Below are 13,479 nucleotides of genomic sequence, written 5' to 3'. Positions count from 1 at the left end.
ACTCTTTCTTCCTGTGGTTTTTCAGCAGTGTCATGACCATGATTGTTTCTCTGGCCATAAGGGAACCAACCACTGACTGCTGCTTCACTCATGCACTGCTCATGCACCCCTTTACACTGCTGCTCCTCCTCTCCCCCTCTCTTTCAATCCAGCTCAGCTCACACAGTCCTCTGTGATAGCCTGCCATATGTATATTTCAATATATATATAAAAAGATTAACTTTAAAATGAGTGCTTAAAACAGAATTTTAATCTCTAGAAATGAGAATCAGATAAAATCATAGGCTGGGAAAGGCCAAGCACTGCCCAAATCTTCCTCAAACTTCAGGTTCAGGCCCCATAGCTGAGATCATCATATCGTGATTTTAAGCTGTTATTTGGAAACTTTTGAAAATTTCGTCCCAAATTACCAAGACAAGAAACTAGATGCATTAGTACTCACTCTAGCACTTTTCTATTTTTCATTATAGCCAGTAGAAAAGCCAAGTTAAAAAGCAAAATTATTCTAGATAAACTTTCTCATTGTCAAATGTTTTCCCTCCCACACAGAAGAGTGGAACCCAGATGCCCTCAGTTCTTAGAATGAGTAGAAAAAGAAGAAAAAGCTGCAAGGGCAGAAAGAGCTCTGATTCCAGAGAATGTAAGTTTACAGAGATGTTTAATTTGAAGTTAACACATCAGAACATAGATGGTCATTCCCCACTCACTCATCAAGACAGAAATTCATCTTTGTGCCCAAAGCTGTTTGTCAAATTGCAATTATTTATGCTCAAGTATGGGTATATACAGGTACAGTCTTGATGAGGCTAGTTCATTTATTTCAGTTGAGCTGATATCCTAGCTATTTCTGGCAAAGTGTTTGCAAAGATGTTCACATTTAATTGCCTTAAATTTAAAGCATTCTCAATGTAAATTTCTCAATGTTGACTAAGTTTGACAGCTTGTCCTAATTCTACTTAGGCACATGTCACTATAAACTGTTATCCTCTAATGCACATGATCTATTCTAAAAAAAAAAAAAGAGAAAAACAACCAAAACCTAAGCAAGGCAGAATTCTGTGTGATTGTATGAGCACCACGAAATCTTGCCTTGCACAGCTCCTGCCAGGACACAGTATTTTCTTCTGCTTCAGACAGGACGCTGTAACTCACACCTACTGGCAATGTGCCACTGATCCACTGAGTAGCTATGACAATATTCATAAATCCCTTTGTTTGCTCACCTGTAAAAGGATTATGAAAGTCAAATTCCACGTAATTTACTCAAAATTGCAAATATGCAATCAGATATTGATTGTCCCAGTTTGTTTGCAGGAACAAAGTAAATACCAAGAGAAGTAATAGAAGTAAAATGGGTAGATGTTTCTATATGCATATAGAAACCTTATCTCCTAACAACTGTAAAAAAAAAAAAGTGTTAACATGTTCATTTCCTCCAATCAGAGTGAGTTAACATGTCCTATGCTGTTTATCTGTACTCACATTACTTACCTGACAATAAAGACAAAAATAGTTGATATTAAAATGATAAAATAATGTTGTGGAAAATACAATAAATATTAAAAATAAAACAGGCATTTTCTATGAGAAGTGTCTCAAAGCTAATCATACATTTATGACACTGCTTGCCAAGCCATGAGAAAAATGTTTTTTCTTTTTTTTTTTTTTTTCCACCTTAAATCAGATGAACAGTTGTCACCCATTTGTAAATGTCAGCAAAATTTAGGAAGCCTTGAAAATAAAGCAGATGAGGCTCTGGCTCACTTCACTGAGTCACTGGATGTAAAGAGTACTGAAGAAGATGGAAAAGATCATGAAAGCAAGAATCAGAGTAGCTCAGATGCATCTGAAGATAGAGACCTTGATAACATATCAGACAGTGAAAAAGAAGGAAAGAAGGAGAAGAACCACCCCACTCACATGTTCGCTCCTCAGCGAGATGAAACCCTTGCTACAGTAACTTTTGGTGAATCAGAGGGCTCATCCACAGAAAAAATTACACTGTGGAGCAAGCAAGACTCTGTAGAGTTCATTAGCTTGTCTACTGGAAAAATTACTGCAGAGGTAAAATATGGTTCTTTTAATGTAAAAGTAGAAATTACAGATGTTTCTTTGTTTGATTCTGGAACAAACCTTGTAGCTGAGAAAAGAAGAAGTTCTAAGAACAATAAACGTTGCCATGAAAAACAATACCAGAAAAGCCAGTGTTCTAGGTGTTCAAAGAACCAGTGTCCTTCAACCAGCCATAAAGCAGAACACAATGTGAAATATAGGGGATCCTCTAAACGTAAAATTCAAACAGCCATCAACAAAAATGTCTCCCTGAAAATGAACATTGAAGCAAAGGAAATTAAAGTGGAATATACCAGCAGAAAGGAGAATTTAAAGGTTAACATCAAACCTAGTGAACAGGCACAGAACAAAACCTGCAACAGGGAACGTGAAGACACATATTGGAGTGAAACTGATTATTCTGTAACAGAGACACCTTACAACACAGATTGTAAGTCATCTTTTAGCTTTCACGAAAAAGTCGACTATACATTCCCAGATGGATGTACACTTCTCCCTCCACCTAAAGAATTTGCTGACTGTGACAAAATGCATTTGGATACAATTGCAGAGGGGGTATCTTTGTACCCTGTTGATGACAGAAAGGAATCCGACAACCTTTCTACAGCCTTCAGAATTTGGAGGGGAGAAAATTATTTCTGTAACAATAACAAAAAGGACTCTGAAGGCCTCACCAATGAAAAGGAAGATTTTTCAAAGGATAAAATACTTTTCTCAAAAATAAATAATACAAATTGTCTTGTAGCTAGTTATACCTTGAATAACTCAAATGTTGGGAAGGAGTTTGTCAGTAAGAACAATGCACCAGGTCTAAAAAGATACAACTGTGACAAATGCAGAGACATGGGGCAAAAACCAGCACGAAGAAAGTCTTTCCCAGATACTACCCTTGATCTCCCATCACCAGTTCCCCCTAGAAGGGATTCTGGCTTTTATTCATTGCCATCCTTAAAAGTGTTACCTAAGGAGATCAAAGCAGGAGATGTCTCTGATAGGAACTCGCATGTTCATAGAAGCTACACGGAACTTTTTAAGTGTCCTGACTTGACCTCCTCACTGAGAAGTTTGAGAGGTCTTAAGTCTTCCTATCAGTATGCTTTCACATCATTTGATCACAATATTACCATTTACTCATCTGAGCCCGAAGAAAGTCTGGATGACACTTGTTTACTGAATGAATATGCAGACTATGTGCGGCAAGGTGAAGAAACAGAAGAAACTTTAATGGAGAGTCTTCATTCCAGTGGTACGATAAATGAGAAAAAGGAAAATGGACTTGAAGAGTGTTTAGAAAACCAAGCCATATGGGAGGAAGACTCTGAGTCTACCGAGGATGGTTTTGATGAAGCATCATCAGAGTACAACCATCTAGAAAAGCACATTGAATTGCAGAACAAAGCTCAGCTAGCACAGGTCTCTCCCTGTTCTAGAAGCCCTTCAGTTGAACTTGCTAATGACAAGGAAAGTACTAATTACAGATTTTCAAAAAGTGCCCAAAATCAGCTTTTAGCTTTACAGCAGAATGTTCACCCACCCTCTACAGAGCCTGAAGTGACAAAAAGGAGAGGCTCAGTAATGACTGTGATAACTGGAGAACTAGAAAGAAGACTCATCCAGGGTGACACTAAATCGATAACTAATTCTCTTGGGTCTGCAGTAAGAAAAGAGACTAAACTTCCCTGTAGTATACAAGAAAAATCCTTGCTGTCATCTTTGCTGTTAGATTGCAAGGAGCATGACATAAATAATGAATTAGAAAGCTTTTCTGAGATTCAGGCTGCATCTGAGGATAACCTGGTTGAATCTGACAGCCATAATGATTCAGCACAGGCTGCCATATTAGCTACCTCTTCCTCATATACAGAAAAGAGGGAGAACTTTATAGAACATTCAAATGTCTTGGGAAAACTGGAGAACTTTTGCAGTAACCAGTCAACTGATGATAGCTTAAAGAGAGATCCTGGAGCACTTCAGCCACCTCAGTTAGCTAAATCCAACTCTGACGAAGCTGAGAAGAAGATTGAAATGAAAGAAGATTTTCATCAGAATGCAGATATCCCCCCAACTTCAGTAAAAGAGATTAGTCAGAAAGGTAGGTGTTACAAGAGTTTTGGAGTTAGTATCACTTACATACCTTTTGCATAGGTTGTTTAGTGTTTTGCTAACATTCTTTTTGGGAAATTAAAAGTATATTAAAATTCTACAAATAGATTATATTGGTATATGCTTCATCATTTGGTTATGATATACAGTTGTTATGTTGAGAATCCTAGGGGCCATCTTGTAGAGCCAAGTAAATTTTTTAAAAAATATGAATAAAAAATTAATGCAGCTTTGCTCATGAAATTAGTTTTCTACATTCAACAGTCAACCCATCCTACACATCTAGCCAGAGATGCAAGTATCAAACCAGGAAGGGTTTGGGAGTTTTTTGCTGTCGCCATGTGGCATGAACTCAGAGATCTAGTCAATGTTTAAAACCACATAAATCTGTTTTTGAAATCCATTTGATCTAAGCAAATACTGAATTCTAAATACATCTCAGTCCTAATTCTAGCTGCGATTTTACATGTCGTGGAACTACTATGGTGGATCATTTAACTTTCTCTTTTCCTCTATCTAGTTAGGAATACTGCATATGAAAAAGGATTATCTATAATAACAAGACTTTTACAAACTTTCTTATCTTCCCTTCTGTAATCCATCCACCTGTATCCATAACTTGTCATTTTAAAGAACTGTTTTAATCATAAAAATGTAAAACTATAGTGGGGTACTGCACACTATAATGTAAGATTTTTACATCAAGAATACGTACACACACATATGTGTATGTAGATTTTTGAGAACAGAAGCCAATTTTTAATTATAATTTTAATTTTAATTTTTTAATATTAACCAAATTACTTGTGAATGTAATTCAGATGGTCCTCTCCCGAACGTTTCCAGCAGGTTTGGAGGTTAGGAGATTTATAATGTTGAAAAATACATGCTTATCATGGGAAAATGTCTTCAAGAACTCTAGTAAAAAGCATCAGAAAGTTTTCAATGATCTTTCTATTTCGCAGTATCTGCAGAAATTACTGGTATGTCCTCCAAGGTTGTCTTGTTTGGCACTGATAATGAAAACTTCAAAAATATCTCAAGTCCATGTAGACTATATAAATATACTATACAGTTAGATTTACTGTGTAATTCAATATCTAGAATAGTACGATAAGTAGAGAGTTAATTAAATAGAAATCGTCTTAGAAAAAGTTAGAGAGAGAAGACACTAAAAGAAGCCTTCATGGTCAAAAAAAAATGATTTCTCATACATTAGACCTTAGTGGTTACACACACGTCACCAAAGTGAGGTGTATCTACTTCTTGCATTGTGTTTTTATTTTTTTCTCTTCCCTTTTACCCTTTGCTAAGAATTATCTATGTGTGTTCTTTCTCTTACCTATCACCTCACCTAGTCTGTTACTTTGTCCCTGTTTTGGTCTACGGTCATGTTTTGATCTTCCATCTATGTTCTTAGCAATGCTGCAGAGGTCTTACCTTAAATATGTAAAAGTGTACATCCAGAAATCGGTATAAGCATTCAAAGTTTTAAAATGCATTAATATGAATCAAGGTCCACTTGTAATGTGGGAATACCATGCCCACAGTGGGCACAAGGGTAAATGTGAGACTTCCCACGCACAGTAACTCAGTGACACTGGAAAGGAAATGTGGGATTTTTCAAGGAAGAGTGAAAGCAACTAGAACAGACGAGAAAAACAGATTCGTTTGCTGTGAACTGGGTGGAGGAGAGAAGTCCAGGCAATTTAGAAATCTGCTGTTGTTGTGGGAACTTAATTATTGTCAGAGGAGCAAGGACTCGTTCAAAGGTCACTACAAGAGAGCTATAAAAAGTTGATTTCCTCACTCTCAGCAATAGTCAGCCGCCTGGAAAAGGGGTTTAGTAACACAGGTCTGTGATGGAGATCTGACTGAAGCCAGAAAGAGACTACTGAGCCAGGAGAGCACTTACACAATTCTCTAGGGAGTCTGTTCATGCTGGGCTCACTGACTGCCCTTGCCAGTGAGTTACAGCTGCATTTTCAGAATTGTAGAAACATAGAATGGTTTGAATTGGAAGGGACCTTAAAGATCATCTGTTTTCAATTCTACTGCAAAGGGCAAGGACACCATCACCAGAGCAGGTTACTCAAAGCCTCATCCAGGCTGGTTTTGAACATTCTAGGGATGATGCATCCACAACTACTCTCGGCAATCTGTTCCAGTGCCTCTCCACCCTCACAGTATATCACTCAAGCATGTCCATGCCCTTCTTACGCTGGGGGCTCCAGACTTGCGTGTAATACTCCAGGTGAGGTCTCCTCAGAGCAGAGTAGAGGGTGAGAATCACCTCTCTCAGTCTGGTGGTCACACTTCTTTTGATGCAGCCCAGGATGCAATTGGCCTTCTGGGCTATGAGTGCACATCACTAGCTTATGTCCAGCTTTTAGTCCACCAGTACCCTCAAGTCCTTTCCCTCAGGGCTGCTCATCTGTTCATCGTCATGGCCCTTCTCTGATACAAATGTGTTTTCTAACAATCCAACATGAATCTGAATTTAACACAAAGTCTGTTTTCCAATTGTTGTTTTAGCTGAAATGGTAATACAATAAATAAATTTATACTGCCCTACCTAGAAAAAAAGATAACATAGAAAAATATACTCTTTTTTTATCTTCATATGTGTCTTGCAAGATTTTTAATATTTATACAGCACTTTATATATACATACTGATGAGCAGCTATAAATAAAATCCATGAGTTATTTACACAGTTCTTCATAAAAGTAGCACTATACAAATATCTATGTAGTTATTTAAATACAGATATAAATACCAGAAGGTAATCACATGTACTTTTCTCTATGTGAAGACCTCAATTAGTCTAAAATATGCATTTAATGAGTATTTTCTGTACTATTTTGTCTTAGATCTAGAATTTGGAAACAAATATAATTACTTAAGTTATCTTATGCATTTCTCACAAAAAAAAAATGTCTGGTTATAATTCAGATTTGAAGTCAGAAATGAATAAAACCAGAAAGATACCTTTGATGAAAGACACCAGAGCAAGCGATAGTTCCCAGGAAGAAGCAATAGACCAGTGGGCCAGGAGAAGGAAGCAGTTCAAAGACAGCAAAAAATGCAGTTCAACGGGCGGAAGCTCCATAAACAGCACAATCACTGAGGGATCAAGTGAGTACTTTAGTTTTACAATTGTATTCTTTATCCTTCGTATGTTTGACACTGACAGGGTTTTCATCTATGAAAAACAATCTAAGCTGTTTTTATCATGAGCAAGCACATTTTATTAAATTGAACTATACCTCACCATTGGAGTTAAACTCCTCTCTCCTTCATATAGCCTAGTGAATAACCTGATTGAAAACATATCATCCTTGTCCATGTGCAGTTAATGTCAAGACAAGTTCTGGGCACAGACAACAAGTAATCATGGCAGCAACTTCAAGAGTGTAACAAAAATCATTACACTGACGCCTGCTTTGCTTGTGTTAATGCCATGGTGAGCTGGGCATCCTTCTCGCTAAGGTAACCACCTAGTCCATCATTTACCTTCAGGCTTGTTGTCTAGGTTGTCCTTCACCGTCCCTCCAGTGTCGTAACTATCTCATTATGAAATCTGTCAGCTCACCATAAGCTTGTGCCTGTGCTAAACTCATCAGTTTAAATCATATGGGAGGGAATTCATTTGCTTAATGAATTTACACATCAGAAGCCAAGCAAAGATTACACAATCTAGAAGAGAACAAATGTGGCATTTCTTACTTCACACTGCCTTTACCTCCTGTTTTGCTATTTTAGTAATCCAAGTACTTCATACAGATGGAAAAATGTGCACTCCCCTGGGGAGATATTTCACACTATTATGATTACTTTTGGTGAGGGGAGTTTCATTTGTAGATGTATAACATCATTTTTTCAGAAGGTTAAATACAAACCAATAGAAGACTGAGAGGTCTGAGTGTTCAGTGTAGATCTGATACAAGATAAACTAAATATGTTGTACCCCTGTCCTGAAGAGGTAAGTCCTACATCAGCAGGGCCTCAACTCATGTCTTGATCATAGATGTCTGCTGTTGCTGGGACTCCAATAGAGATACGTAACCTACTGGGGACCCATGCCTTTTTGAATCAGTAACTAGATGGTAAGTAAGGTACCTTAGGGCATCTAATATGGTGCTAGCCACCTATGTTCAGATAACTGAATCAGTCCCTAGATTTTTAATGCCTATTAATAAAGCAGCAGGGATGACTGTCATTTCACTGTTTATTAGTAGCATTTTCCATTCTTGACAGAATCAACTCTGCCGCAAGGACATTAGAAATCTAGTATGGCAAAGAACCAGAGCACAAAAAAAATGCTATCAGGAGATACATACACAAAGAAAAATTCTTTCCTATTTCAACAGTACTGGGTTTTGAATATGAAGCTGGACCATAAATTTTACTAGATCATGTACATGCTGCTTTCACAGAGAACAATCAAACTAACAAACAGACAAACAACCAACCACCAAGCAAATAAAAAGAAAACCACATACAACAAGCTGCAAGAGCTAAAATTTCTTTCCTTGAGACAAAGCTTTTGGTAGCTTTGTTAGTTGACAATTCAGTCATTTTGGATAGTATACAATAGGTCTGAGACTTCTGTCCCTTTTGCTTTGGTAGCTAGGCTGTTCCCTGGTGTTTGCAAACTTGAGAGAACTCTAATCAATATTTGGAAGCAGCTGCTCCTTACATGCTTACTTATAGCAGCTGAGAAGAGCCAAAGTGCAACTTGTTGCTGACTCTCATAAACTGCTCAGTTTGATATCTGTGCCAAAAGCTTGAAGAGGAAAGAAATGAAAAGACATTCAAGAAAGGACTTGCCATAACTCCATAATGCCAGCGTGGCAGCATTTATTTCTCTGTTTTTGCCTATCTGACACATTTTGTGCTCTACTACAGTTACAATGATTCAGTATTACAGTGGCAAAATACTGTACCTGTACTGAATTGCTTGGTGCCAGTCTAGGTTTTCATAGTTTATAAATCCATAATAACAAGCTAAGAAGTGCTTTAAATATATCAGCCTACCTGTATTTAATTATTGGTGGGTTTTTTTGTTTATTTGGGAGTTTTATTTTACAAATAATTGTAGCTTTTTATACAGTTAATCGTGTCATCTCATACTTTCTGTATAATAAGGCAGAAGCCTGTGAATGTGACTTATTTGTCTACATAGACACATTAATACAGAGAGTTTAAGAATTGATTAAAGACAGACTTCTCTTAAAGAGGTGCCATTTCCGATTTGATGATTTGCAGTAAGACTTCTCTTGTCATTTAAATTCAACAAGAAACAGCATTCAATGTTGTGATCTTATATTCAGACATCTTTGTAGACTGCCTCTTAAACAGCAGTAAAATTCCAGAACTAAGTACGGACACTACAAACAGGACATTAAGAAGCTTGTGGCGCTTCTTCCACACTGACTGGCTGAGGTCTGTTATTTTTTGTGACCTTTTCCTCCTGACATTCTTCCCTACTGACATTCATTTTACTTGTTTTATCCTCATGCCAGTAAATTCAGAAGATGCTCGGTCAGTAGATCTTGGACTACATTCTGAAAATGAAGACAGAGGTTTTTACACAGAAAACTTTCATTCTGCTTCCTGGGTTTTCCGAGGAGACGATGTCTCTCCAGATAATAGTCCTAGATGTCTCAGCAAACGACCTAGACCAGTCGCAAGTAAGTTGGCTAAAGCAACCCGTAATAAATGTCATGAAACTATTTATTTGAGGCATTCCAAGCATTCCAGGAAGAATTTTGGAGAAGATGCTGGATGCTTATGCTGAAGATAGGAAAAAGATCAACCCAAGCAGGTGAAAGGTTTCAAAACCTGTAAGTAGTATTGTTTAGCTATTGTCTTGCAAAATGTCGTAATTACACAACAAAATTGATAGTGGTAAAGGATCATAATTACACCTCATCTCTTGCTGCATGATAAGGGTAGAAGCAATGTAATTTCATAGCTTCGTCAGGTACAACAAAATCATAGAGAGCTCTTTATGGACATAAAGTATTATAATGATCATAATATCCATTGAACATCCAAACATAATAGATCTAGAAAGAGAAGAATCAAGTCATGTGTGGATATGAAGAGTTGTTCTATTTGTAGTTTAAACTCTGTCATGCAAACAGATATGTAGAATAACTTTTGCAAGAGGATGGGAGATTTTCCTGCGCCTTGCAAATGTTAAGGTGCTGAAAATGAACTAAAAATGAAGCATCCCTGTATCTTTCCAGGAGTTAGTTCTTACCTGGAGCTCATAAATCATTCACAATATGAGAGAAAACAAATGTCTTCTATAAATCCCCAGATATGAAAATTCCCTCTTAAAATATATGAGAATATTCTGGAGAGCCATGTTGATTCTCTCTTTTCCAGAGCAGAGCTCAGAAGTTCAGGAAGATTATTAATGTAGATATTTAATATCTATGCTCTTTTAAACTGGTAACATCAATTTACCTGGATGTAAAGTAACATTTAAAGCAATATCTATCTTCCAAATAGTACACAGTTTGAAGACAAAACAGCCATCATAAATTATTATTAAACTGGCCTCGATTCAACAACTGTGGTAAGACAGTCAAACAATCAAAACCAGATGTTCTGAGAATTCAGGTTTACACTGAAGTCTTTCGTGAGTATAAGATTTACTAACAAGCCAGACTATCTGAGACACAACAGTAATACTAGACCCTGAGAAAAAGTTGGAAGTAGGCAATTAGACCCTGATTTTCCGTTTTACCGAGGATTAAAAAGTCTTAAATTTATATGTTAAATTCTGCTGACTTGAAAGACATTTCACGTAGGTACAGTCACTGGTGGCAGGAAACACCAACGTGGTGGAGAGCTGGACTAGAGGATGGAGAGGCAGTGGATGCTGGGAGTGGACAGGGAAGTGTAGATGAAAGGAAAGTTAAACAATTGGTATCCAAAAGATAGAGGCCTTCTAAATCATAGAAAGAATGAAACTACAAGAAACAGATTTAAATTTATTTGAGAATTGAGAAGGTATTTTATATTTGCAGCTTAGAGGTCTGACACAGAGAGAAGGAGAGTTTTTATCTCCAAACATGCCATCAGCAGAATGGAATATCTGAATACCTTTCCGCCTCTTCATTGCAAAGTCTGGCCACTTAACTCACACTGCTGATCAAAGCACACATCACTGATGCTGTCTGTCTTTGCCCTAACATGAATGGCATTCGATCACTCATGGCATGAGGGGGTATGTATTGACAGAGGAGCAGCACCAAGCAGCCAGGAGTGATACTGAAAGCACCACAGCCACTTGTACAACTAATACCTGTCAGTGTCTAGTGATAAGAACTTTAACAAACAGGCAGCTGCAGCTTAAACTGACCTCAATTTGTGGAGAAAAAGGGATATCTTTTCTCTTTTTTTTGCAGTTCGTGAAAGAACGGTGAAGATTTCTAAAGGAATTGGCAATTACCCTTGGGGTTTCAGGATCCAGTTCTCAAAGCCTATCCTTGTGACTGAGGTTGACACAAGTAAGTTATGCTTGTCCTGGTTAACTTCCCCTATGAATATGAATAAAAATAAATATGTAATATTTAGTAAATATGTAATATTTAGTAATCTAATCTAACATAATATACATAATATATAACATTTGTGATACAATAATATGTAATAAATATGTACATAAATAAGATGTTTAATGACATATCCTTGATTTGCTTGTGGCAAACTCTTTAAGAACCCTAAGATGCCTATGGGTAAACCAGACTCCACTGTTCTGTGTTGTTCCATTCCTGTTGATATCTTATCTAAGTGTCTGCATCCAGCCTCTCTCCAGATGTAAAGTCTAGAACTTTTGAAGACTGACATCAGTTAATGACAACAGGCCTTTAAGAATGAAAAGGAGGATGCAGTGGTCCTCACAACAACATTTCCAAAAGTCTTATTAGCTGGATGGATTTCCATTGAGCCCTCTGTAAATCTTAACAGGTGTGCTGTTAATTTCTGCAGGGTGGTCTGATGATTGTAGGGAACTCCAGAAGAAACTCGCAAAACTGAGTGAGTGAGCAAAAAAGTGGCAGTTGAGTTTCAACAAAGATGTAGTGTAAAATAATCTCATTTAAACTGCATTTCTTTACTTTAAAGGATTGGGCTAGATGATCTTTGAGGTCCCTTCCAAACCAGTAATCTATGATTCTATGATTCTGATTCTATGATTCTATGGTAATGCCTTTAAGAGAGAAATGCTCTATACCATGCCTATATGATGGAGAACATGGTGTTGGTAGTTACGCTCAGGGTGAGATCTTGGGAGTCACAAACAAATGATTTCCGAAATCATTGGCTCTGAAATGGCATCTTAGAAATCTGGCTAAAATCAGCTTCCTCAGTAACAGCAGTGAGAATGAGACACAGGGAATCAGAGCCATTTTTCTACCCCCTAAGATTTTTTTTCTCTCAAATCTAGAATATAGCTTACTGTCCTGCTCCCTGCATATCAGAATGGACACAGTGGAATTACAGAAGGAAGAGAAAGTTGCAAGAGACCGATAGATTCCTACTGCTAATGGCAGATATAATGAAAAATGTCATCCTAGACCAAGAATGCTAGTGTATACCCTCTAGTAAGGCATTTAAGAATAGCTCTGTTACTTTACCAGCCTTACGCATTATGTTGTCCAGCTTCGTGACAACACCGGGAAAGCCTGTCAATTCAGAGGCCTGTGAATCCTTTAGTTCAACCCATCGTTTTAAAATGTACCTGCTGAGCTACTAAGCAGGGTCATCATTAAACTCTACTAAGGAATATCAGTAAAGTCAGAAACCTAAGCAAAAGAGCAACATGCAGAGGAAAAAAAATTACACTTCTGAAGAGGTCAACACTTTACAACTCTATGATTTGTATTAGAAACCCATGCATCCTCTTCAGTTCTGAACATAGTTGGACCTATACCTTGGTCATGTGTCATGCTATTGTTCAGTTCTAAGAGTCATTCTAACTTGTTGCCTCAGAACAAATGTTCTACTTATTAAAACTAAAAATAAGTCTTTCACTCCAGAAGAGGAACTCAGGCAAAGGACAGATCTATTCAAAAGAAATAAGGGGAAATGTTAGGGGTGGTTGCCTTACTTTCTGTATGGCTATGCCTATTGTTTATGGAAGAATCTCATAATCTTTCACTGCAAAGTACATGAAAATAGACAAGATTTTTTCACAGGATCCTAAAGATCATCTGGTTTTGTACATGTCTGAATACAATCATGAATTTCCATTATCAATTGAAGCTTTGCCAATAATGTAAAT

The 13,479-nt window shown here is 37.3% G+C and overlaps 1 protein-coding gene across 1 annotated transcript in view; it reads left to right on the top strand.

Moving 5' to 3' along the window:
• The window catches only part of LOC104270308, a gene marked incomplete at its 3' end in the record, with an annotated part of 44,402 nt that overhangs the window by 10,139 nt on the left and 20,784 nt on the right, over positions 1-13,479 (top strand). Inside the window, exons 2-6 of the mRNA XM_009864631.1 lie at positions 1,685-2,713; positions 2,819-4,165; positions 7,131-7,313; positions 9,704-9,871; positions 11,603-11,704. Coding sequence (XP_009862933.1) covers positions 1,685-2,713; positions 2,819-4,165; positions 7,131-7,313; positions 9,704-9,871; positions 11,603-11,704 — 2,829 coding nt within the window. The remainder of the gene's footprint in view (positions 1-1,684; positions 2,714-2,818; positions 4,166-7,130; positions 7,314-9,703; positions 9,872-11,602; positions 11,705-13,479) is intronic.

The sequence above is a fragment of the Apaloderma vittatum genome, unplaced genomic scaffold (genome assembly GCF_000703405.1).
Source record: "Apaloderma vittatum isolate BGI_N311 unplaced genomic scaffold, ASM70340v1 scaffold990, whole genome shotgun sequence".
Taxonomy (NCBI): Eukaryota; Metazoa; Chordata; class Aves; order Trogoniformes; family Trogonidae; genus Apaloderma; species Apaloderma vittatum.
The sequence above is the reverse complement of the archived record's forward strand: the minus strand, read 5'-3'. Positions and strand labels throughout refer to the sequence as shown.